Source organism: Cervus elaphus, chromosome 19, assembly GCF_910594005.1.
Source record: "Cervus elaphus chromosome 19, mCerEla1.1, whole genome shotgun sequence".
NCBI classification, from domain to species: Eukaryota; Metazoa; Chordata; class Mammalia; order Artiodactyla; family Cervidae; genus Cervus; species Cervus elaphus.
Window position 1 is genome coordinate 68,712,457 of NC_057833.1, and position 24,881 is coordinate 68,737,337.

The following is a 24,881-nucleotide window of genomic DNA, read 5'->3' on the forward strand; positions in this document are numbered from 1 at the left end:
CATCCAACCATCTCATCCTCTGTCGTCCCCTTCTCCTCCTGCCCTCAGTCTTTTCCAACATCAGGGTCTTTTCAGATGAGTCAGCACTTCGCATCAGGTGGCCAAAATGTTGGAGTTTCAGGAGTTAGTGTGGATAAATTGTATTTTCCTAGAAAATAATTCACTTTATTGACTTTACAAATTTACTTGTATGCAGTTAAACAATGTGTTCTCTTGTTATTATTTTAATTACTGCTGTGTCTTTGATATTTGTTATTTCTCGATTAGTTATTTGCTTTGCTATTTTTTTCCCTGAAGAAAGACCTATTGGCCTCATTTACAGGCTAATTTGTCCAGTTTTTGTGACTGTACCGTGGGCTTCCCTGGTGACCCAGACAGTAAAGAACCCACCTACAGTGCAGGAGACCTGGGTTCAGTCCCTGGGTCAGGAAGATCCCCTGGAGAAGGGCATGGCTCCCCTCTCCAGTGTTCTTGCTGCAGAATCCCTTGGACGGAGGGGCCTGGTGGGCTGCAGTCTGCGGGGTCGCAAGGAGTCGGACACGACTGAGCAACTAGCACACACACATTTTCTTAATTTGTGTTCTCTCTACTGTCATTTCTTAGTTGAAATCAAAGAATGACAAGAGAGCCATAAAATTTTTACTCTGCATATTTCCCAGGTACTTCACCGCTTTTTCCTTCTTCTGCCATAGGGATTAAGGAAGGAAACCGTTCTATTGATGTTGTGCTTATTCTATGGCATTCAGCGGTCAACTCAGATTCTGTTCCCGTGAGATTAACTGAAAATGTTACAATTAAATAGAAGCGGAACCAAGTGCTAATGTGTTGTTTAATTGATAAAGTTTGTGAAATTGTTTTGTCCGATTTTAATTCTGGGACACTTAAGTATATTTTTAAAAATATACTCATGGATTTAAATGATGAAAAATAAGGTTTTTATTTCATTCTGTTGTACAAAAGTTAATAGAACTAATTTTAATTAAAAATTTAAAAGTTAAATTAGTATTTCAGAAGAGTTTTCACTTAAATTTGTTTATGAGTTTTTTAACTTTAAGAACAAAATGCATTCTACCTCTTGAATTCTGCTTAAAATGGCGCTGATACTCTTTGTTTTAATTTAGATTTCAGGGCTTTGGGGTGGGGAGCAGTAAACAAAACCAAAATACTTAGAATATTTAAGAGACAGAGGGTTTCCCTTGTGGCTCATCTGGTAAAGAATCCGCCTACAATGTGGGAGACCTGGGTTCAATCACTGGGTTGGGAAGATTCCCTGGAGAAGGGAACAGCTACCCACTCCAGTATTCTGGCCTGGAGAATTCCATGGACTGTATAGTCCATGGAGTTGCAAAGAGTTAGACATGACTGAGCAACTTTCACTTCACTTCAAGATACATAGAATATCCCCGTCTCCCCTAATTTCACAGAATGTGAAAACTCAGTGAATGTTTTTTCACCCAATGACTACAGGAAATAAAAGGTAAACAGATTTAAATGCCAGTAGGACAGATTTTTTTTTTTAATACTTTGATTTGTGGGGCCATTTTTAATTTTTGCATTTTTTTTCTTTTTCTGCTATCACATCACCATGTGACAGCAATCACGCCCCGAATCTGAAGGTCATTTCAGGAAGGAGTCGTTTTGTATTTGCTGTGGATTCTCTTCGGTTCAGTTTAGTTCAGTTGCTCAGTCGTGTCCGACTCTTTGCGACCCCATGGACTGCAGCACGCCAGGCCTCCCTGTCCATCACCAGCTCCCGGAGTTTACTCACACTCATGTCCATTGAGTCGGTGATGCCATCCAGCCATCTCATCCTCTGTCGTCCCCTGCCTTCTGTCTTCTCCTCCTGCCCCCAATCCCTCCCAGCTTCAGGGTCTTTTCCAATGAGTCATTTCTTCACATCAGGTGATCAGTGTATTGGAGTTTCAGCTTCAGCATCAGTCCTTCCAATGAATACCCAGGACTGATCTCCTCTAGGATGCACTGGTTGGATCCCCTTGCAGTCCAAGGGACTCTCCAGGGTCTTCTCCAACACCACAGTCCTCAGCTCTCTGCTGCACACAAACCCCCATTGCAGGTGGAGACTGTCATGTCTGTGGTGACAGGCAGGAGTGGGGTTAATGTCGGTGTTCTCCGACTTCAGGGTCTTTGGAGAACTGAAGGATGGTCTGCTGCGGAATCCTTCTTGTGCTGGACCATCCACCAGCGTGCGAAGCAGGATGGTGGGGCGGGGTGGGGGGTGGTGGGTGCTGAGGGGTGGCCGCCGGGCTCGCTGGGCAGAGGACATCCCTCTGAGCTGCTCATGCCTTTGCCAGCGTGTCGTCATCTTAGGGTCACTGAGAAAGAAGGTGAAGAAGAGGGTCTTCCCGGAGTCACGTTCCTTCTGAGGGGGTCTTCGTACACACGCCTGTGCCTGGCAGCTCTGAATCTGCCATCCCCCAGGCCCTGCTCTTTGCCCTTTTGAAACCGGACCTGTGTTGGGATTCTCCAGTGGGAATCAAGCTGTGTCTGGAAGGTGGTGGGGGGATGAGATTCCTACCCCCGGGACCCCCCAGGGCCGGGCCTTCCCCTCTGTGACATCCAGGCATCTGTCTGTGACACGTGCCCACTGAGCGTCTTCATCTTGGACCACATGGATGGTTCCAGAGGCCGACTTTGTTGGTGAACCAGGCGGATGAAAGAGCCGTGCTAACGTGTTGGGTGGCTGTCTCCCCTCCCCAGGAAATGCTCTCCGGGGTGGTGGTCATATCTGGGAAGGACTCGGTCCAGCACCAGGGCCTCTCCCTGACGGTGGAAGGAACCGTGAACCTGCAGCTCAGTGCCAAGAGCGTGGGGGTGTTCGAAGCCTTCTATAATTCCGTGAAGGTAAGAGTGCCCAACTTGCACATCTTTAGTTCCTTTTCCAAATGTTTGGGGTTGGTTTGCACGTGCTGTCCTAGCTTCTCTGTTGTTATTTTGCCAGGAATGGTGGCAGGCGTGCTTTTGCGACTCACTAATCAAATGGAAAAACACATGCAGATATTTTGATTCTGAATATATGCTGTTATTGAAAGTCTGCTTGTTTTTATTCCCATTAGACAGGGTTAGGGGGACTTGAGGGGGATACCGTCAGCCCTCACAGAGCCCAGAGCGCTCTGGGAGGTTGTGCCTGGGCCTTCTCCCCTCTCCCCTTCCTAAAGCAAAACTGTTACTATAACTGTTATTTTAGTCCAGCTGTGTCCAGGTAAGATGCCGGTGGACCCCTTCTTTCCTGTCGCTTGAGATTCTGTGTTCTAGGAGGCAAACTTTCTGCTGGACTTAGTTTCCTTTTTCTGACAGATTTTTTTTAAGTTCTGAGGAGGGTGTTAAGGGGAAAGAAGGTTCCTAGAGGGCATGCAGATTTCAGGGCCTGTCCACGTGTCCCCGCAGCTTTCCTCTTTTCTTCTGTCAGCACTTGAGAGACTCACTTCCGGAGTTGTGGATTTCCTCCGTGTGGTGGTAAACCAAGGCGCAGCGTGCCTTCCCTCAGGAGGGTGTAGCGCCTGCCGTCGAGGCTCGTGTGAGAACAGTCTGGCTCCCAGGGCCCGGCCAAGGAGGCCTGCCCGGGTGCCCGGAGCTGGGGCCCGGGGGGTTGGGGTGGGGAGGAGGGGGCTCTGCTCCTCCCCAGGTTCCTTGCAGTGCTGCAGGTGGGGGTACACCTCAGAGGGGTTGTTAGGGGACGGTCAAGCTGAGATACTTGGGGATAAGAGAGAGAATGTATCAGTGCATTTCCTACTTGTTCCCGACACCACAGCGTCCAGTCCTAAAAATGAATCCAACTTGAGCGGGGCCGGGCGGGGGCAGCGCCGGGTCTCCCAGGAAGTGATTTTCTAGACACAGTCACGTGACTGGGAGCACGAGCTGATGGACCGACTTGTGCATTTCCTTGCAGCCCATCCAGGTCATCAACAGCACCATCGAAATGGTGAAGCCAGGAAAATTTCCTGGCGGCAAAACAGAAATTCCTTTCGAGTTTCCGCTGCACGTGAAGAGTAACAGAGTTCTGTACGAGACATACCATGGCGTGTTCGTCAACATCCAGGTGCGTGTCCTGACTTCTCTGCTGCACAACAGCTTCCTCTTTGTGTCACTGAAAGTTCGTAAATAAATGGGCCCAAGAACTTAACGCCGTAGGCATTGCTGAGCCCCTCCCGTGTATGTTGTGTACTGATTTCTCATCTTGCCGTGCAGAACATAGTGCGTATATGGAAATATGACCATTATCCTTGATGGAGACCCTGGAGAACCCACACCGTAGCTTCTCTTCAGGAATCCCGTTGTTTCTCTGGGGCTCTGTGCAGGCCATGCTGACACCATCGGGGGGGTGCTTTTATTGTTGGTAATAGATAGGCCCTCACGTCTTTCTGGTGCCCGCACCAGCTTGTCTGTTTCGAACGTATAAATATCTCTTTGTTTCATACCCAAAGGCTACCGCTCTGACATAGGCTTGTATTCTTTGTTGAAGAGCCCGTGTAAATGAGTGGGGGGAGGTGGATTTATGACTTCCTGTCCACCTCTGCTGGTTCAGGATGTCTGTCACAGTCCCCATTGTTGTCTCAGGCGCAGTTTGGAGTCATGACTCAGAGCAAGAGAAAAAGAGCCTTTCCTTTATTCGCTGGAAAGAAAGGTACTTTTGTGATATCAGCCTTGCAGCCGGTCCCTCGCCAGATGAGACAAAAGCATTTTGTCTTACGTGTGTGCAAGAGGGCTGGCAGTTAGGAAATTTTTTTGATTTATTAAGTTTTAGCTGAAAATTTAGTTCTGGTAGAGACGATTCCCCTGTTTAAAAATGCAACACTTTAAAAATCTTCCACACACTCCTGAGAGTTTAACCCAAGGTTTGTGTGCATGTGGGTTTTATGAATGGCTTGAAAGATCAGTCAAAAAGAAACACATGTAGTGTGATGTAATCTGTTGCAGTCAATATCTTTCTGTACAAAAACGTTTCTAGTCCTTTCTTGTCAGTGCACCTGTTTCAGCAGTAAATACACTGAAGGCTTTGGGCCGCTCATAAGAAGGAACAGTCAAGTGTCTGGACTCAAAGGGAGCCACTTGCATAGACACACAGCTGGTGTAGAGACCCAAGTCCTCTGACCCGCTTTCAAGGTGCAGAATATTTTTACCATGAAAGAAAGTGAATGAAAACTGCATTTTTTTTTTTTTTACTTTTTTAGCAAGGCTGAAAATATCTCAAACATCGCATTTTCAAAAAATTTTTTTTTCTCTTGCCAGAATCAGCATAAACCTGGTTTACCTACACATCTCTTCTTTGATGCTGTCCATTTACTAACAGAAGCACACATTCCTTAGAGACAATACAATAACACCCAGTTTTCTGTGGTCATACTTCTTATCACTTTCTTTTCTTGTGTTTAGCATTCTTACTAAAAGATTCATTTGTTTAAAATAAAGTTGGAAGTCTCACCCGTTTCCGCATACTGCCTAGAAGGGCATCAGATGAACATGCAAAACTTGGGGTCCTGGTGCAGCTGTGTATGAGTTGGAAACCAGTTCAAATGCAGAAGGAGAGTTAGCATGTGGTTAAGTCTTTAGTAAATAATCACCCTGACCTCAGTTTATTTTGGTTATCAGATTTTACCACTTTGAGGGTCAACCTTAGAATGCTGCAACATGGAATTCTGCACCTCCCCAAATAGCTCATAAATTTCTGAAACCATAGAGATGTCCTCTCAACCTCATATTTATAAGAGCTGGTCACTCTTTTGCTTATCACCTAGATTCAACATTTATTAGAATTTTGCCACCTTTGTTTCATCTATATTCTGAAGCATTTCAAAGTTAGTTACAGAATCTTGACACTTCATTTCAAAATCACCAAAAAATAGGGATGTTCTTTCTGCATAATGCGTTAACATTTTCACACCTATCAGTAGGAACAGAAATTCTCCGGTGTCATCTAATTCCCAGTTCTTAACTCAAATTGGTCATTGCTGCTTTTGAGAAGCATACGTCTTGAGAGACACTAGGATTACGACTTCTTGATCTCATTTGCATTCATCCATGCACTCATCCAGTCTCTGGACGGGCCTTTTTCCAGCCCCTCGGTTGGACGGTAGAGCAGGTACCACCCAGAGGCGCAGTGCCCACCGTGGTCCCACAGGGTGTGGCCTTCCCAGCGCCAGGACTCATCACACTTGCCGTGAAGATTCCGGGGGTGTGTCTTGGGAGAGAAGGTGTTCTGGTTGAGCCTTAACAACCGTCTTTCTCAAATCATATGGGTGCAGAGGCACTTTTCATTTATCGTTTGAATTGCGTTATGGTACCGTAATGTAAAAATAGTAAAAAGCCTGACAACATAAAGGATTTAAAATGTAGCCAGCAGTAGGTTGCCAGCTCGCAGGGGCTGGTTTCCTCATAACGTAGGTGGAGGGCTCGATCCTATTTGCTCTGATTCTCCTCAGCCACATTGCATCCGTCTCTCATTCTTATTTGTAGATAGAGCATACAGGAAGCTGTCAGTCTTTCTAGTTGTCCTCTGTACGACCACCTTTTCCTTTAAAAGTTGTTTAAATCACAGGGTAGTTTGATTTTTGTTCTACTCTTGTGGCCCTACTAGCGGGGTTTTATACTCTTAACACAAAGTACAGCGGTACCAGCACGTCTGCTGAAATGGTTTATTCAGAAGTAAATGATCGAGATGCCTGTCCTCCTTGTTCACGGTGAAAATATCCCTTTTAGGAGTCTGCTTTAAATCTGTTGGCCTGTGTCTTCTCTCCTCCTTCCTGTCCATGGTGTGTTTACTGTCAGTCAGAAGAGATCGCATCTTGGGGCTTCCCTGGCCGTCCAGTGGTTAAGGCTCCACACTTCCAGTGCAGGGGACTTGGGTTCCATCCCCGGTGAGGGAACGAAGGTCCCACATGTCACACAGAATGGCCAAAAATGAAATCGAGTCTTACACCTCCTCTGGGAGCCCTGCTCCTGTCTCACCCTCCTTGACCTCCTGTAGGTCTTGCCATGTAGATCACTCATTAATAATTGGGAAAGATCCGGACGGAGTGAAAAGATCCAGGGCTTTGCAGCAGACAGACTGGGCTTGAGTTACCGTCTTGCGTAAAGATGCGGCGCGTGGGTGTTGGCTGCAGGCAGGTGTAAACTCAGATCCCACCTCTGTGACCCAGACGGCCTTCATGACCTCTCCTCCTGGGGGTTGATGAGGTCTCTTTGTGAAGTGCTTACTCAGCCTAGTTCCTGGCACCCAGAACATGCCAAGTAAATAATTGCTGAAGGATTAAATAAATGAATTCATGGTGACTATCTGTATATTATGTCAACCATCCTTACCTTTGTATTGTCAGAATTAATTAAGAAAGTGCTGTAAAAGAATTTAGTGAAAATCATTCAGTCATGTCTAACTGTGAGTCCATGGACTGTAGCCCGCCAGGCTCCTCTGTTCGTGGGATTCTCCAGGCAAGAATACTAGAGTGGGTAGCCATTCCCTTCTCCAGGGAATCTTCCCAACCCAGGGATCGAACCCAGGTTTCCATGAGATTCCTAAAACACATTAGTGTTTTCCTGTTTTCTCCATCTTTCTGCCAGCTCCCACTCATCACCAGCTGCCTTATATTACCAATTACTGCTTTCACACTTAAAAATAACATTTAGTGACCAAAAGTTGGTACCCATTATTCAGACTCTTTCATTTGCAAATTATAGAAATCTCACTCAAACTGGCTTAGCCAAGAAAGGGACATTGGGTCCTGGAACTCACAATTCCAGGGGACTATCTAGGCCAGGGTGGGGGGGACACCAGTCCGTCCCCAGTTTGGCGTTCTTGGTGGCAGAGAACATTCTTCTGGCTTGGCCACCCCCACAGAAAGGATTCTTCCCATGGTCTAGCAGCGTTCCTGGCTTTCTGGTCACTTCCAAACCAGGGTGGGCTGGGGGAAGCCAGCCCTCCCAAACCCCTGAGACTGAAAATGAGGAAGGGTCATTCCCATGGGGAAAAGAATCAAGGAGACCGGGCAGGCCCCAACAAAATACTGCCCGTAGCGTGTAGGCTGCACGGGAGAGACGATTACACAGATACATGCGTGTGTGTGTTACATATGCAAGCAGAGCACATGCACATGTAGTGCAGTCCTTGCTAAGCTAGTCTGGTTGGGGAGGCCAGACTGAAATCTCGATAGAGAATGTATGTGTGTTTCTGCCCCTGGGAAATCCACGGAGAGGAGCCTGGTGGGCTACAGTCCTTGGGGTGGCAAAGAGTGGGACACGACTTAGCAAGTAACAGTAGCAACATGTGTGGGTGTGTGGGTGTGTGTATGTGTGTGTATATATGATTGAGACTATACACACACATATATAAAGGCCCTGTAGACAAGGGTGTTCTTTATTATTTCCTTTCTAACATTTCATCTCCCAGGAGAACATTAATACATAGTAAGTACCTTAAGTACATAGTTCTTGTTTAACCTGGACAGGTCGGTCATAATAATCATAACTTCTTGACACATATGGTTCCAGTTCTACAAATTATTTTTAATGTTTTTCTCCAGATGATTAAAACAGTAACACTTTATTAAACATAGGTGATTTTTGTTTGTTTAAGACAGTAATGCGCCATAGAATCTTGTTACCAGTCTCTCACTCCCATGGACAGGATGGGAAGGGGCAGTGTTGAGTCAGGCCGAGTTCCCAGCTCGGTGCCCAGCTTGTGGCGGGCTCCACCTCGCGGGGCACAGGGCCTGTCTTGCAGAAGGTATGGGGTGGGGGGGTGGCCGGTGTCTGCCTCGTTGGCCTGTGAAGTCTCGATGCCCCAGGGTTTGCGGTTCTGCTGCCATGTTTTCTCATCCTTTCTACAAAGTCGCTGCTGTTTCACCCAGAGCTGCGACGTGCCAGCCCTGACTTAACCACTTGTCATCTCACCGGGTCCTCACTAAAGTCGCATCGGTGTCCCCATCTTCCAGAGCAGGAAGCTGAAGCTCAGAGAGGCTGTGTTCCCTGTCTGGGCTCACACAGTGAGGCTGATTCCCAGCTCTGCCTCGCAGGTCTTTCTCCATGTGACAGGTGGGGCTCCGTGAGACTCTGCACCCGTTCCAGGGGTCCAGCTATAGGATGGCCCTGGGCACGGGCTGAGGTGTCTATTACAGAAATACTTTCATTTTGAGCATTAACTCCCCGGTTACGTACACTGATTTCATATGACACATTAACGGGACAGAGCCTTGTCTGTGTGTGTGATTCTGTGATGAGAGCAGACCTGCTCAAGAACGTCCTCTCTGCCTTTCTCTGCAGTACACCCTGCGCTGTGACATGCGGCGGTCCCTGCTGGCCAAGGACTTGACCAAGACCTGCGAGTTCATCGTCCACTCCGCCGTAAGCTGGCCTCGGGGGCCTGGGCTCGGTAGCAGGACTCCTCTGCGGGGCCCGAGACTGTACCCACTCAGCAGCAGGGAGTTAGCTGCTAGTGCTCCATGGGTGCTGCACAGGGACCCGGGCCTCCTGGGTCAGGGACGGGGGAGCATGATTCTCCCGGCCTGGCCAGCAGCAGGGTCTCTGTGCACGTCATCCCCTGGGCCAGACCCACCGGGCGATGCCCCTAGCCCCCGGGGTGCTGTGCCTGAGGGGTCTGGGCCTCACCTGAGGAGCCCCAGGCCAGGGGGCCCACCTTCGTCTCAGCAGACGGTGCGCAAGCCCACCCTCGGTCCTGGAGGGAGGCATCATCTCGTCCTTCGAGGCCGTTTCCGTAAACAGCTGGGAGAAACGTGCCTGGCCGTGGGGAGGAAGGCCAGGGCCCTGCGTTCTCAGCCCATGAGGCAGGAACATGCTGGGGTGCTGGGGAGGGGGGCAGGGAGAGGCTTTTCTGACACCTTCTGCCAGGACTCTACAGTACAGAGTGTCCTCTCACCTTCTGCCGGGACTCTACAGTGACAGAGTGTCCTTAAGTGGTCCTTTCTCGTGCCAGCCGAGGGGGCCAGGTCCCCTCCCCCCAGGGGACGTGTCAGGGCTGCTACTCGTGCCCATGGCCCTGGAGTCCCTGTGTCTCAGTCTCTCCAGGCCTTTGGGGCAGGGCCTCTTAACTCTGTTATGAAATGTCCACGGATGCCTTAGTGATGACTGACTGGACATATAAGACAGAGCCCTTCCGCATAAGATCAGCGAAATCACCGATGCCCTTGTGTCAGTGTTGTGACTTTTTTAGGATTTTCACTTATGTGTAGTTTCCCTCTTTATAAATTTTCAATACATGTTTCAGTGCTACGGTTTTTTAAAAAATATGAAAATATTTCTCATTTTTGGAAGTCACTTCATTTAGAAACATACTTTCCTTCTGTCCAATCAAGGGTTTTCAAATGGAAGCTAAAAAATTTTTCTTCTTCATGTAGATTATTCCCTAAAAAAAAAAAAAATCACATGCCATTTCATGTCTTTAATAAAAATTCACATGCCATTTCATGTCTTAAATAAAAAGAGCCTCCACCTTTGTGAAGAATAAGCCCAAATTCAGCCCCCTGCCCAGAGCTGGGCACCCGGTGACCACTCAGGCTGGTGGCGGTGGCAGAGCCACTGGGGCTTCCTCCCTGCTCCTGGGGGTCACCCACAGTTAGCCCCCAGGGGTCACGGTCTCTGTGAATAATTTCACTAGAAGGCAAACTACACCATGACCCACAGTTGACAAGTTAAATATTCCTTTATGTGCTGTGAGTAAAAATATATTCACAAAAAAATATGTTCATGAACCTATTAGTAAAAAGAAAAAGAGTAGCTTCAAGAAGACTATTTCCGAGAGTAAGCTTTTGTGCTTAAGTAAAGTGGGCAAACTGGTCGGGGCCCTTTCTCCTCCACGGCTCCTCTGTCATCAGAGCCTCAGTGTCCTTTGGGCCCCAACCTGTGAGTAAAAGGCACTGGGCAGGCCCCCAGGAAGCTTGGCTGTGTCGATGGATTCTGAGCCTATGTGATGGAGATGGTCACTGTTAACGAATTACTGTAACGTTGATAATTAATGTTACGTTACAGGTGTGAGTCTTCCTGGTAGAAGGTTAGTTGTACAGCTGAGTGGCTAACAGCACCAGCTGTGGAGCCAGGGTGCCTGGGTTTGACGGTCTGCTCTGCTCTGGACTTGAGCGACCAGGTGAGCCCTCTGTGCCTCAAGTGACCTCATCTGCGCAGGGGGTCAGGGCCAGCAACAGCACTGCACAGGGCCCATCACAAAGACACTTCAGTGTATGATTTTATTCTCAGAGACGGCTTAAAATAAACGTCTCCCAGTAATACCTCTCTGCTTTTAAATTCTGGACCTGAGAGGGACCTTAGAGACAAAGAAGCCTGGCCCCCCATTTTCCAGATGAGGAAACTTGAGCCACGGAGATGAAGACATTGGACAGACACGCCTTGTTTCCTGGCAGAACTGTGTTTTAGAACCCAGGCGCCCTGCCTCTTAGCACCAAGGTCTCCTGTTCTTGTGCTGCCTTGCATTTCCTGAAATGGGGAAAGACAAGGTGGAGCTGTGGGACTCTCCTGATTTTGGTTCTTCTTCCTGTTTTAGCCTCAGAAGGGGAAATGGACTCCGAGCCCCGTGGACTTCACGATCACACCTGACACGTTACAGAACGTCAAAGAGGTAATGTGCTCCGTACACACGGCACCAGGGCGACTTTCTTTCCTTCCTTCCTTCCTTCCTTCCTTCCTTCCTTCTCTCTCTCTCTTGGCTGTGCTGGGATTTCATTGCTCTGTGCAGGCTTTCTCTAGTTGCATTCCCCCCACCACCACCATTGCAGTGCCCAGGCTTCTCACTGCAGTGGCTTCTTGTGGAGCACAGCCTGTGTAGGCTTCATAGTTGCAGCACGTGGGCTCAGTAGTTGTGAGGTACTGACTGGGTTTCAAAGACTCAGTATGAAAAAAGAGAATTTAAAGCATCATGTATAATTGTAAAGTACTGATTGTATGCGGAAGAGACAGTATTTTCAATATACTGAATGTGGCTGGTAGAAAATTTTAAATTACACATTTGCTTCTTCACATTTGTGGCTTACCTCATGTTTCTATTGGACAGTGTGTTCTAAACTCTGAATTGACTTCAGTAACTGGGACACGACTGTAGGAAGGACCGCTAGGCAGTGTCTCTAGCTCCTCAGATCTGTTCTTCCCACCACACTGTCACTCACCCACGGCCATATTCCTCTGTCCAAAGAGAAAAGGTCCATAGATGTTTAGTCAAGCATGGAAGAAAAGTTGTTCTTTTCAGAAATAAAGTTAATGTCTTGGTTTTTCAAAATTGCATAATTGGGAACATTTTTAAATTATCTTTTTTTTTTTTTCCCCTTGGTGACAGGTTATCCTTAAACACTCTCATTAACTTCCTCAGAGATTTTTAGAAATGTTAACTTATTTATGACTGCGCTGGGTCTTCACTGCTTTGCGAAGGCTTTCTCAAGCTACAGCAAGTGGGGGCCACTCTGTTGTGGTGTGCGGGCTTCTTGCTGCAGTGACTTCTCTTGTTGCCGAGCATGGGCTCTAGGGCACAGGTCCAGTAGTTCCGGCACAGTGGCTTAGTTGCTCCACGGCATGTGGAATCCTTCTGGACCAGGGATCTAGTCCTGTCAACCCGAGTCCTCTGTGTTGACAGGCAGATTTTTATCCACTGCGCCACCGGGGAAGTCCCTCAGACATTCTCATGTCATGGTGCTTGGTCAGACGGAGTTGTGCAGACCTGAAGCAGGCAGTCAGGGTGCTTTGGTGAGAGAGTTGGTCTTTGTCAGGTGCCTTAGGTCTGTAGATAGTCATTGAATCGTTCAGTCTGTTACTCAGGATGACAGAAAATGTAAGTGCTGTTGTCCATTTTTGCCAGTTTTGTCAGCCAGGCTCCCAGTGAGTTTCCTGTAAATTACCAGACTCTGTGTCCAGTTCTTCTTTGTATCATAGTGGCTTGAGTCATTTCCCCTGGCACCTCCCATTCCTGATGTGTCTGGTTTTGTCTCATTTCAGAGGGCTTTGCTCCCAAAATTTCTCATCAGAGGACATCTCAACTCAACCAACTGTGTGATCACACAGCCACTGACGGGAGAGCTGGTGGTGGAGAGCTCAGAGGCTGCCATCAAAAGCATCGAGCTGCAGCTGGTGCGCGTGGAGACGTGCGGTAAGGCCCCCGACCCTCTACTGCCACCGGCCCATGGCCACAAGCTTGCCTCTTGTCTCCAGGGTCCTGCAGAGCCAGCGGGACAGCAGGGGACTCTCCCGTTGATGCACCTTCTCCCAGAGTCACTGGCTGCTGCCTTGGCCTGAACGGACATGTGCTGTGTCCTGACCCCACGATCCCCTCTCCCTGCTCCAGGCTGTGCAGAAGGGTATGCCCGCGACGCCACAGAGATTCAGAACATTCAGATTGCCGACGGGGATGTGTGTCGGGGCCTCTCCATCCCCATCTACATGGTCTTCCCCCGGCTGTTCACCTGCCCGACGCTGGAGACCACCAACTTCAAAGTGGGTATGTGCACGCCCTCAGGGTGCCCCTGGGAGGGGATGGATCTGCTGGTCTGCTGATCGTGGGTGCATGGCGGAGCACCCAGCCCTTTGGTTGCTGCACAAAAAGGCGTGCAGAGCAGCTGGGTGGCACCCAGGGTTGAACCTGCTTCGTCCCCCAGGAGACAGCGTGGGGTGCTCACGTGACAACACGCTCTCTGAAAGACATTAACTTGGCCAGGGACCAGCCAGCCAAGCTCATGGGGAGGTCGGATTGGCCCTCTGATGGGCTGGCATTTGATGGGGACACAAGACCTGTGAGAGCCCAGTGAATAGTCATCTTTCCAAGGGCTGTGGCTCTGGCAGCTGAGGGGGTGTCAGTGGTTTTCTGTGATCACATGATAGATACTTGGACCACAAGATCTGAGTCGCGTTAAGATGCACTTTTCAATCCTGCTTTTTCTCCCTTCACCTTGTATTGTGGTTGAATCTGCAGATAGAGTACTGCAGTCGTGGTGGAAGGGCTGAATAAGAGGCAGCCTGTAAATTCCGTGTGACTGGATGGGAGCCTCCCTGACCTTGGTTGTTCAAGGGTCAGCTGCACCTTTGATTTTTAAGTTAAGGAGGAGGAGCTTATCTGTCGATTTTTCAACTTAGTTTTGCTATGTAAACTTCAAGAAAGGTCCAAAAATTATTCTTTTTTGCTACACTGTGCATTAGGCACCTGTACTGTCTGCACCTTATTTCTATCAGACTTTACAAAGCATCCATGTAACATTTAATGCAGCACCCATGATACCTCCATAGAAATAACGCCCTCAGCCCATCAGCCAAGACATTGGTGATGCTTTTGTCCTTGTGGCTCATGTTTCGTTTGCTTGGGGGCTTGTGCAGTGGCCACCTCTTCACCTGAGGGGGCCCCGCGGGAAGGAGGTAGCCTGTGGTCATTGAGCACCGCAGCCTCTCGTTTCCCTGGGGTCACTGTCTTGTGGCCGGGAGGTCAGGCTCCATTCTCAAGGGGGAATAGAGTGACCCCTGCATCCTGAGTTAGGCCCACATCTGGGTGTGCCCCTCCACACCACGGTGCCCTCCTTGGGGGACCTCCTGGGCGTGGCCAGGCCCACAGCCATCCCCAGCTGAGCCCAGGGCACTCCCTGCTGGGAGGAAGCCAGCACCAGTCCTGCCATGGACCTTCTGTGCCTGCCAGGTGGCCTCTCTGTCTCCTCCAGAGAGGACAACGAGGTGGCGGGAGGACCAGGACAGGATGGTGTGGGCAGGCCCAGAGGGCGTCGGAGCCTGTGACAGCCATCAGAAAGAGAAAGGGAACACACACAGCGGCTGCTGCAGTACACACTTCTGTCCGGGCCAATGCCAGGTCAAGGTGATGGACGCACAAGGGGATGCCGTCCCTGGGACTCCTGCCACAAGGGGGTTTCTGGACGAGCCGGCCCCCGGCCCCTTCCTGCGCTATGCCTCTGCCCACTTGACCCTTCACACTGGGAAGGGACCCAGGCTTGTCCCTCTTGCGGGGCTCCCTCGTCAGGCACCCCCATCCCTGTCATCCATGTGCTGACCTTTAGCGCCTAGAGAGCGGGGAGAAAGACTCCTCTGTTTGCTGAAGGTAGCGGAGGAATGTTTGAACAGGGGTCATGGACAAATCCAACCAGGCTACAAAGGGACGGCCGGGAGACGGCTTGCCTTCTTTTCCGAGCGCTGTTTATCGCCTCGCCTAGGGGACGTGCTCCTGATGGGCTGAGGGCCAGCATGAAGTCCACGAGTCCACCCAGGACCGTAGGACAGATTAAAAAGAAAGCCAAAGTGCACACGCGAGTGGATGGGATTCTAGGAGATTCTGTGCAGTAGAGGCAGAGGACAAGAGAGTATTTGAGAATGCGGGACCTTAACAGAGTACACCGATTTCTCCCAGAAGCTTGGGAGGGTGCGCGTGCAGACCCCCAAGGCAGGAGCTGCTGCCTCACTGTCCAGAGTTCGGCCGAGCCTGAGCGGGGCTGGCCTTCGGCTTCCACCTCCAGGGTCGGTGAGCGTTGAGCCTGTCTGTCCTTTCTCTCCCTCAGAGTTTGAGGTGAACATCGTGGTGCTGCTTCACCCCGACCACCTCATCACCGAGAACTTCCCGCTGAAGCTCTGCAGGATGTAGCCGGATGCAGGGGACTGCACTGCCAGGGCGGCCCGTGGAAACGCAGTCATTCCCCCACCCCCCACCACCCCCCAGGAGCGGAAGCTGGCAGCACGGACCTGCATTCTCAGTGGTTCTGTATCCGAAAGAGTCTGATCCTCCTTCCGCATTTCCCTGAAGCCCCTCTCATCAAAGCTTCCCTTGGAAATCCGTCAGGATTTCTTAACGGTCTTGGCAAGATGGCTTCCCAGAGAGCAGGTGGTGTTCTGCCTCCTGACCAGACCCGCTCCCGTTCACGTTTAGGAAACAGTTAACAGAGGCTGAACTTTGCTGGAGAGCGAGGTCAGGGATGAGGAAACTTCTTGAGGGGCAGTGACTCCCCTCCGCCCCGCCACCGCCGCGCCCCGCACCCCCCAAGGCGGCGGCTCACCGGCTGGCGGCTCAGGACGTTGGCCACGCCCACCAAGGAGGGCAGGGGGGCGCTCGCCAGGAGTGGGTAGCGGGTTTTTCTCTCTTTTCTACCATTTTTTCACGATAACATCAAACCTTTTAGGGAACCTGGGGAAGATGTGCCTTGCCTTCCCAGGAGCGAGGGTCTGGTGACTATGGCTGGCCCTGGGATATTCCTCTCAGGACCTGCTCTGACGTGGCCTGCTGCCATCGTCCCAGAGTCCGTTCCAGTGCGAGGTTATGGGAGGGGATCAAGACGCAGGTCCGCGCCGCCATGGTGGGCTGGGTGCTGAAGGGCAGGACCCCCGGGCATGAAGACCCCTCCATGCTGGGTGGGGCCCGGACTCTAAGAACTTGCCTTCTCGTCTGGAGGACCTGTGTTGGGGGTGCGGATGGGAGTTGGCTGGAAGTCATTTTCTCCCTCGCCTCCCATGGGAATTTTCTCAGTGTAAGGTGGGTCTGTGACAACACATTTCTTCCTTCAAATCCTGCCACTGTTTCCGTGGGTCCACGTGAGTTCACCTCAGAAGTGCACACTTCCTGCCCTTCCCCAGCAGCACCCCACTTGGCAGGCTCTGGCCGAGGGGGGCTCACGGCCCCCAGTGGTCCTTCCATTGTCCCAGGCCAGCTCTGGTGACCCCGATGCTGAGGGCAAACAGACCCGACTCAGGCTCTGCTCTACCCTCCGACTTCACCAGCGCAATGGATACAACTTACTCACCGAGTCATGTAAAAATGTGTTCCCAGGGGGGCGCGCGGGCCGCGCCCGGGCCCGCCGGGTTGCCGGCTCCGCCGGGTTGCCGGCTCCGCGGTCCCGCCCGGCCCCTCCGGGCGCCCGCCAAAAAAAAAAAAAAATGTGTTCCCAGAACTAGTTTATACATTTCCTTTTATGTGTGTCCAACATCAACAGCGATCTGACGCTGCCTTTAAACTAGACCAGCAGAAAACAAGAAGTCCACGCTTCTGGGAAGTTGCACATGTAGAGATTGTTTCTGATGGGGGAATAAAGCTAAATGCGAGTTTGGAGCAAAGATTGGGGACGTAAATTCCTATTTAATGTCTTAAGTAAACCGATGTTACAGACATAAATATGATACGATTATTCTCCCTCAGGGAATAGTCATCACCTGAAGAGTTGCCAGCAGCCTGGCCTCCTTTAGCATTTTGTTCAACCTCGAGGGACCTGGGCAAGGGCCATTTCCTTGTCCTCGGACGGGCACCTCCACCGTCAATTGTTAAGGAAAACTTGGAAGTTTGGGTGTCTTGGGCAGTGGTCCCATTACTGACCTGGCTGGAGTGTCCCGTGGTCAGGCTCTCCCATTAGAACAGGGGGAAGCGGAAGTGAAGGGAAGAGACTGTGACCCTAAAAGAGTACACTTTTCTTGGAAAAGGCCGGTTAGGCCAGAGGACCTTCAGGCTCTCGGTGCTCCAGCAGAAATGGGAGCCTGGCTCCGGTTCTCAGCCTTGTGCATTCCACGGGAAAGGTGGAGAGGTCAATCAGAAATAAAACGATTTTATTTTATTTTTTAGAAATAAAACGTTTTTAAAAAACCAGAGCATCATTGTGGTTCCTTCGGTATGCCTTTAGTTTTAGAATATCTTTTCAGTTAGGCTCTGGTCTTTTTCCTCAATGATTATTCTGTAAGTAGTTGTAATTCTGGTGTGCTTACGAGCTGTGGCAAGCTCAAGGTCTTCCTGCCCTTTCATCTCGGCTCATCTCCCTAGTACTATGTTACTGTTCATTGCCAAGTTCATTGCCAAATAATACTCCATTTTGTAGATACACCACACTGTTTTATTCACTCATCAGTTAAAACATATTTGAGGTGTTTTCACTTTTTCATTAAAAATTCAGCTGTGAACGTTCATGTACAAGCTTTGGTATGGACATACATTTTTATTTCTCTTAGATCTATATCTAGGAGTAGAATTTCAGGATCATATGATGGCTCTGTGTTTAATCTTTTGGGGAGCCACAAAAATGTTTTCCAAGCATCTGCACCATCTTACATACCCACCAGTCATGCACAAGTTTCCAACTTTTCCACATCCTCATCACCACCTGTAATTGCCCACCTTTTTTATCATAGCCATCCTGGTGGGTATTAAGGTAGTCTCTTGTAACTTTGATGTGCATTTTCCTAATAACTGATGATGATCATCGTTTCCTGTGTTTATTGCTGTGCTGTGCTTGGTTGTTCAGTAGTGTCCAACTCTTTGTGACTCCATGGATTGTAGCCCGCCAGGTTCCTCTGTCCATGGGATTCTCCAGGCAAAAACACTGGAATGAGTTGCCATTTCCTTCTCCAGGGGATCTTCCCAACCCAGGGATTGAGCCCAGGTCTCCCACACTGCAAGTGGATTCTTTACCGTCTGAGCCACCAAGGAAGCCACATCATCTTTGGAGGAGTATTTATGCTGATCTTGTTTTTTTTTAATACTTATTTGGCTTCATCAGGTCTTAGTTGTGGCACGCAGGATCTTTGTTGCTGCACATGAGCTTCTCTCTTGTGGCACAAGGACTCCAGAGTGCACAGACCCTGAGACATATGAGATCTTAGTTCCTCGACCAGGGAATACTAGCCGTAAAGAAGTATGAAATACCTCCGTTTGTAGCCACATGGATGGACATGGAGAATACTATGCTTAGTCAAATAAGGTAGAGAAAGATAAATACCATATGATATCACTTATATGTGAAATCTAAAAAATAATACAAGGGAATATATGTACAAAACAACAGAATTCCTTGGCAGTCCAGTGGTTAGGACTCCACACTCACTGCAGGGGACCTGGGTTCGATCCCTGATTGGGGAACTAAGATCCCACACCCCACAGGCCACACAGCCTGGCCAAACAAAAAAAACCAGACATACAGATACAGAAAATAAACTTGTGGTTACCAAATGAGAGGGGGGAAAGGGGAGGGACAAATGAGGGGTATGGGATTAACAGATACTACTGTATGTAAAATCGATAAGCTACAAGGATATACCATATAGCACAGGGAATTATATACATTTTATTGTAATAACATATGGAAAATAATCTGCGAAAATACTGAATCGAGAATTTCCTGGTGGTCCAGTGGTTAGGGCTTGGTACTTTCACTGCCAGGCCCCAGTTGGATCCCTGGTTGGGGAACTAAGATCCCACAAGCTGTGAAGCTTGGCCAAAAAAAGAATTATCACTATGTTGTACCCTTTAAACTAACACATTATTGTAAATCAACTATATTTCAAAACAATAATTTAAAAAATATTTTGGGAGTTAGAATTCTAGGTTTAGAATTCCAAGTGGTTAGAATTCCAGGCTTTCACTGCAGTTGTCCAAATTCAATCCCTGGTTGGGGATCCGAGATCCCAAAAGTTGCATGATTTGGCAAAAAAAAAATTTTTTTTATGTATTCCAATGCATCGCTGATGGGACTGTAAGTTGACATATATCTGGACGTACGTATACACACACACATACATTTATGGTTCAGATAAAGGAAAAAATTGAAAACATCTACAAGAATTTTTTTAAAGGTAAAGTATGCTATGATAAATTTTCACATTACATGTGACATTAAATCTTTGGTAACGTACACAATTCATCCTGGGATTTATATAAACCTGAAACAAGCCAACAAAACAGTAACAGGTTAGAGAAAAGAGCTAGGAAATATGTGACAACTGTGAAGAAGAGATTGTGCGACTTGGATAGGCTGTAGGACCTGGGGATGGAGGGTGGGGATGGATCTGCGTTTCTGTGTGTGCGCTCAGTCGTGTCTGACTCGGATGCTATGGGCTACTCTATTGTAGCCCGCCAGGCTCCTCTGTCCATGGGAATTTCAGGAGTGGGTTGCCATTTCCTCCTCCAAAGGATCTTCCTGATCCAGGGATTGAACCCAGGTTTCTTGCATCTCTGGCACTGCAGGCAGGTTCTTTACCATTAGTGTTGCCTGGGAAGCCCCAGGCCCCAAGGGTGGTCGTCAGCTACCAGGCCTAGGGTGGCACACCTGAGTCCATGCCCACGGTCCCACCCGCACCAGGCAGTAGTATCTGTGTCCAGCTGAAGTCGCCCAGGCAAGCAGAGAGGAGTAAGGAAGGCTGCTGTTTCCCTGTTTACTTGAGTCTCAGGTCTGGCTTGTAGTTTGTGACAACAGCTAACACCTAGCACTTAGCGTACACCAGGCACCATCCTAGTGCCTTATGTGAATTAACTTCTAATTCTTACAGCAGGCCTATAAAGAGAGCACTCTCATGTCCCCATGCTACAGACGAGGAAACTGAGGCAGTGAGAGGTCAGTGTAGCTTCCCAAGGTCTCCTAGCGGTGAGTGCTGAAGCTGGCACTGCCAGTCCCCAAATTGGCCCCTGACTGCGGCAAGGGAGGCAACCAGCCCTTCTCAAGAAGTCCTTCCAGGCCAGAGGTGAACGTGATTGATTCAGTCATCCAAGAAGCTGGCATCCACAGGTTCACTGAGCCTCCACCTTGGCTGCATTTTGGAAGTGTCCAGGCTTTTCAAGCCTACAGGCTTGATTGGACTGATTCCTCTAAATGCTGAGAAGAGAGCCCAGGCCAGCAGCTGGTGCTTCTCATTGAAGCCAGAGGACCACCACCTGTGTGGAGGTTTCGCTCATCGAAGACTGGGCTTTCTGGCAGCTCTCTAACTTCACCCTCGGATACGGAGCAGTCATCTGGGGGAGCAAGGATTTCCTACCCACCTCTGGGCCCAGCTCACATCACAGAGCATGAGGGGTTTGCCAAGCCTCCCGGGCCCTGTGTGGGGCTGGCTCTCAGCAAATGCTGGTTGAATAAGGGCCCGCAGAAGAGTCAATGAGATCACCAACCTGTGGTTACTGCCGCTGAATTGGCCATTGTTTTGAAAAACAGATGAGCTTAAAACCTAAATTAGCTCAACCACATTTAGTTAGTGACTGCATATATAATCCCCGGGCCTGCCTCTGGAGCACGTAGAAACATAAATCAGATCTTCCCTCATCTGTGAAATATGGACAATAACCCCCATCTTGAAGGATTCAAACAGCCGGCACAGGGCTGGTCCACAGAAAGTGCTGGGTGAATGGTGGACATTTTCATTCCCTCAATGTGTGCAGGGAAGAGGCGAGACCAACAGCAACTTCATCAGTAGATATCTACTGCTCACTTACTGTGGGGCAGGCATGATGAAGAGGGGCCCTGGAGTTAAGCAGATGGTCTCCGTTTTCCCTGGCCTCTCACCTTAGGGTAAAACAGACTATAAAACAGAGTTAGAGGGTCACGGAAATTCAGAATTCATACTCATAATACCCTAAAAATAAATTTTCATTTTTCCCTGTTGGTTACTACATCTGTACTAAGAGGTCATGTCCTTTATCTTTTTACTGCCATTGAGAAAAAAGTCACAAAGTGTCGGATACGACTGAGCGACTAACACCTCACTTCACTGACATGGTAGGGGATATTTTCTGGGAAGGCCTTTACCTTGGAAAATAATCTGAAGGCATCACCCAGTTTTCTAGAATCAGGGACATTTTGGTGTGGCTTCCACATAAAAAAGTGAGTAAAGCAAATGATCTGTTCTGTTTCTCCATCCCAACCATCGAGACTGGTTCTGGTTTCTGTTCTGCTTCTAGAGAGGCACTTACGACCCAAGTCAGGGCTCTGCCTCTGCTGCACGGCCTCCGGGTCCAATCCCTGCCTCCAGCACAGGGGCCCAATATTCCTTTGAATAACTAGTACTTTTTACATCTTTACTCATGACCGGTATTTACATGATTTTGCAATAGTCTAATATTGCTTGAATATATCTAAATATCTCCTATAGTAAGTACCTGATAAGAAATGTATACACAGCATAAGCCACCTACACACGTAATTTTTAAAAGTCAACATAATGTTCAACTGTAATATATATAAGAAAGAAAAGTAATGTGGTATAGAATAACATGTGTTTCAGTAAGTAGATGCTTAGACACAGATAAACTGGGAGACTAGAAGGCAGAATACTGAAGTACGCAGTGCCTGTGTGCACAGGTAGGATGGCCATGAAAGTACAAGTCTCTCAGTCGTGTCCGAGTCTTTGAAACCTCATGGACTATACAGTCCATGGAATTCTCCAGGCCAGAATACTGGAGGGTAGCTGTTCCCTTCTCCAGGGATCTTCCCCACCCAGGGATCGAACCCAGGCCTCCTGCATTGCAGGCAGATTCTTTACCAGCTGAGCCACCAGGGAAGCCCAAGAATACTGGAGTGGTAGTCTATCCTGTCTCCAGTGGATCTTCCCGTCCCAGGAATCGAACCAGGGTCTCCTGCATTGCAGGCGGATTCTTTACCAGCTGAGCTACCAGGGAAGATGACCATGAAGACAACAGCTATTAATAACAAATGCAGCTGATTCAAGTGTGCTGTGCTGATAGATGACATCACTTTCCAAATCGGTGAACAACTTGTGGTAAAGTTCAGGGAAAGAAGTAGACTCAAACCTCAGGAATTCCCAGGTGACCCAGTGGTTAGAATTCTGGACTTTCATCGCTGTGGCCTTGATTCAATCCCTGGTGGGTGAACTGAGATTCCACAAGCCATGTACCATGGCCAAAAAAACCCCAACACCCAAATTCCCTCAAGCCTCTGTTTGCATGGTAACACATTGCTGGAAAATTCAACTACACTAAAATTCTAAAGATATTTGATATTTACATAAAATGAGGTAAGGGTCTCCACCTGTACTGTCCAGTTCGTAAGCCACCGGCCGCACGTGGCTCCTGAGCATTTAGTCTGGCTGCCCTGCATGTTGTAGACTCCACTTAGAATTTTCTTAAGATCAGGAACTATATTTCAGTAGTAACATATATGATGTTTATATTGATTGAAATATTATTTTGGATCTGCTAGGTTAAGTGAAATGTATAGCCAAAATTAATTTTACTTGTTTCTTTTGTAGGAAACTTAAAATGTGATATATGACTTGCATTCTTGGACAGCAGCATTGATGTGTATAGACTGAGCTTGGTGGGACTTTGTAAAGTCTGGGCAACGGACCAGTCCGTTGTGGGATTACCCAGCTCACTGAACAGTATCTCAGGTGAGTGAGATCAAAGAAGATATGAGGAAATTTAGAACAGATTTTGAACTGAATAAAAAAGGAAAACACAACACATGAAAACTTGTAATATACAGCTAACATATGCTTTAGAGAGAAAGTTATCATTTAATTTCATATAAGAGAAAAGACAGTAAGTTTAAAACTAACTATCTAAGAAGCTAGAAAAGGAAGAGCAATAAATAATAGAAACATTTAGCAAAGCCAAAAACTGGTTCCCTGAGTAAAACTGATAAACTGGCAAAACTAATGAAGGAAAAAAAAAGAAAATACAAATAACCAATAGCAGAAATTAAGAAATATCTACTGGTCCTTTACATATTAAAAGGATCATAAGGAAATATTTAAACAACTTTACTCCAACGAATTTGACAATTCATATTAGTGAAAAATTCCTTGAAAGACACAAATTACCATAACTGACTCAAAAAGAAATGGAAAATGGGAGTGGCCCTATATATTTTATTCATTATATAAAACTTTTCCAGAGAAAAATCCAAATTATCCAACATTTAATGAAGAAATATTACCAACATTATACAAGCTCTTTCAGAAGAGAGAACATTTTGTAGTTCATTTAATGAGGTCAACAAAACCCTAATTCCACATCCCGGCAAAGACAGTCCAACAAAGGAATTTACAGACTGAGATCCCTCGTGAACACAGATGCAAAAGTCTTCAATAGAATTTTATCAAATCTAATCCAGCTACATATCTTGAACAAGTAGGGTTTACTGGAGGTTCAACACTAGAAAGTCAATGTGATTTACCACATTATCAGAATAAAAGAGAAACATCATATGATCACTGAAAAAACTGACAAAATTCAGCATCTATTCATGACAAAAAAAAACAAACCAACAACAACCCTCTCAACAAACTAGGAATATGAAGGAAACTTCCTTTACTGGATAAAGGGCATATGGAAAACCTATAGCTAACATTATACTAATGATGAAAGACTAAATTCTCTTCCCCTAAAACTGGAAACAAGGTGACAATGTCTTGTACCAGAAGTCCTAGGCAGTGCATCAAGTCAAGAAAAAAAGAGGTATAAGATTAGAAGGGAAAAAGTAAAATTGTGAAAGAGGAAAAAAAAAGTAAAATTGTCTCCATTTGCAGACATGGTTGTTTACATAGAAGATTCTAAGGAATAAAAAATACTACTAGAATTAATAACATTTGTCAAGGTTGTAGGATACAAGGTCAATATTGAAAAATTCTACTTGTGTGCCAGCAAAAACTTTGTTTTTTAAGAACATGAAATTTAAAAACAACATTTCTAGCAGTATCAACATACATAGAATTCTTAGGAATATCTTTCATGAAAGATATGAAATGCTAGACTGAAATTAAAAAACATTGATAAGAAAAAGTTTACATGATCTAAATTAATGGAGAAATATATCATGTTTAGAAATGAGAAGAATCAGTATTGTTCAGGTGTCTATTCTTTCAAAATTGATCCATAGATGCAGTGCAATTCTAAAACCCCCAGCAGGACTTTTGTAGAAAAGGACAGTCTGCTTCTAAATTGTATTTGGCAATGCAAAAAAACTTAGAATAGCCAAAGTTATTTTGAAAGAGGAAAAATGCTGATGCTGGATTGTGTTCATTTGCAAGGACTGCCACAGCAAAATACCACATACTGGCTGACTTAAACAAGAAATGGATTCTCTCACAGCTCCGGGAGCTGGAAGTCCCAGCTCCTGGATCAAGGTGTCTGTAGGTTTGGTTTCTTCTCTCAAGGAGGTCTCTCTCATAGGCTTCAA

At 47.6% G+C, this 24,881-nt stretch overlaps 1 protein-coding gene across 1 annotated transcript in view; it reads left to right on the forward strand.

Moving 5' to 3' along the window:
- VPS26C (VPS26 endosomal protein sorting factor C) overlaps positions 1-17,575 on the forward strand; it is a 35,855-nt gene extending 18,280 nt beyond the window's left edge. The window contains exons 2-8 of the mRNA XM_043874636.1: positions 2,719-2,862; positions 3,908-4,057; positions 9,271-9,351; positions 11,522-11,596; positions 12,961-13,111; positions 13,307-13,459; positions 15,510-17,575. Coding sequence (XP_043730571.1) covers positions 2,719-2,862; positions 3,908-4,057; positions 9,271-9,351; positions 11,522-11,596; positions 12,961-13,111; positions 13,307-13,459; positions 15,510-15,592 — 837 coding nt within the window. The 3' untranslated portion in view covers positions 15,593-17,575. The remainder of the gene's footprint in view (positions 1-2,718; positions 2,863-3,907; positions 4,058-9,270; positions 9,352-11,521; positions 11,597-12,960; positions 13,112-13,306; positions 13,460-15,509) is intronic.
- Positions 17,576-24,881: the final 7,306 nt, after the last annotated feature.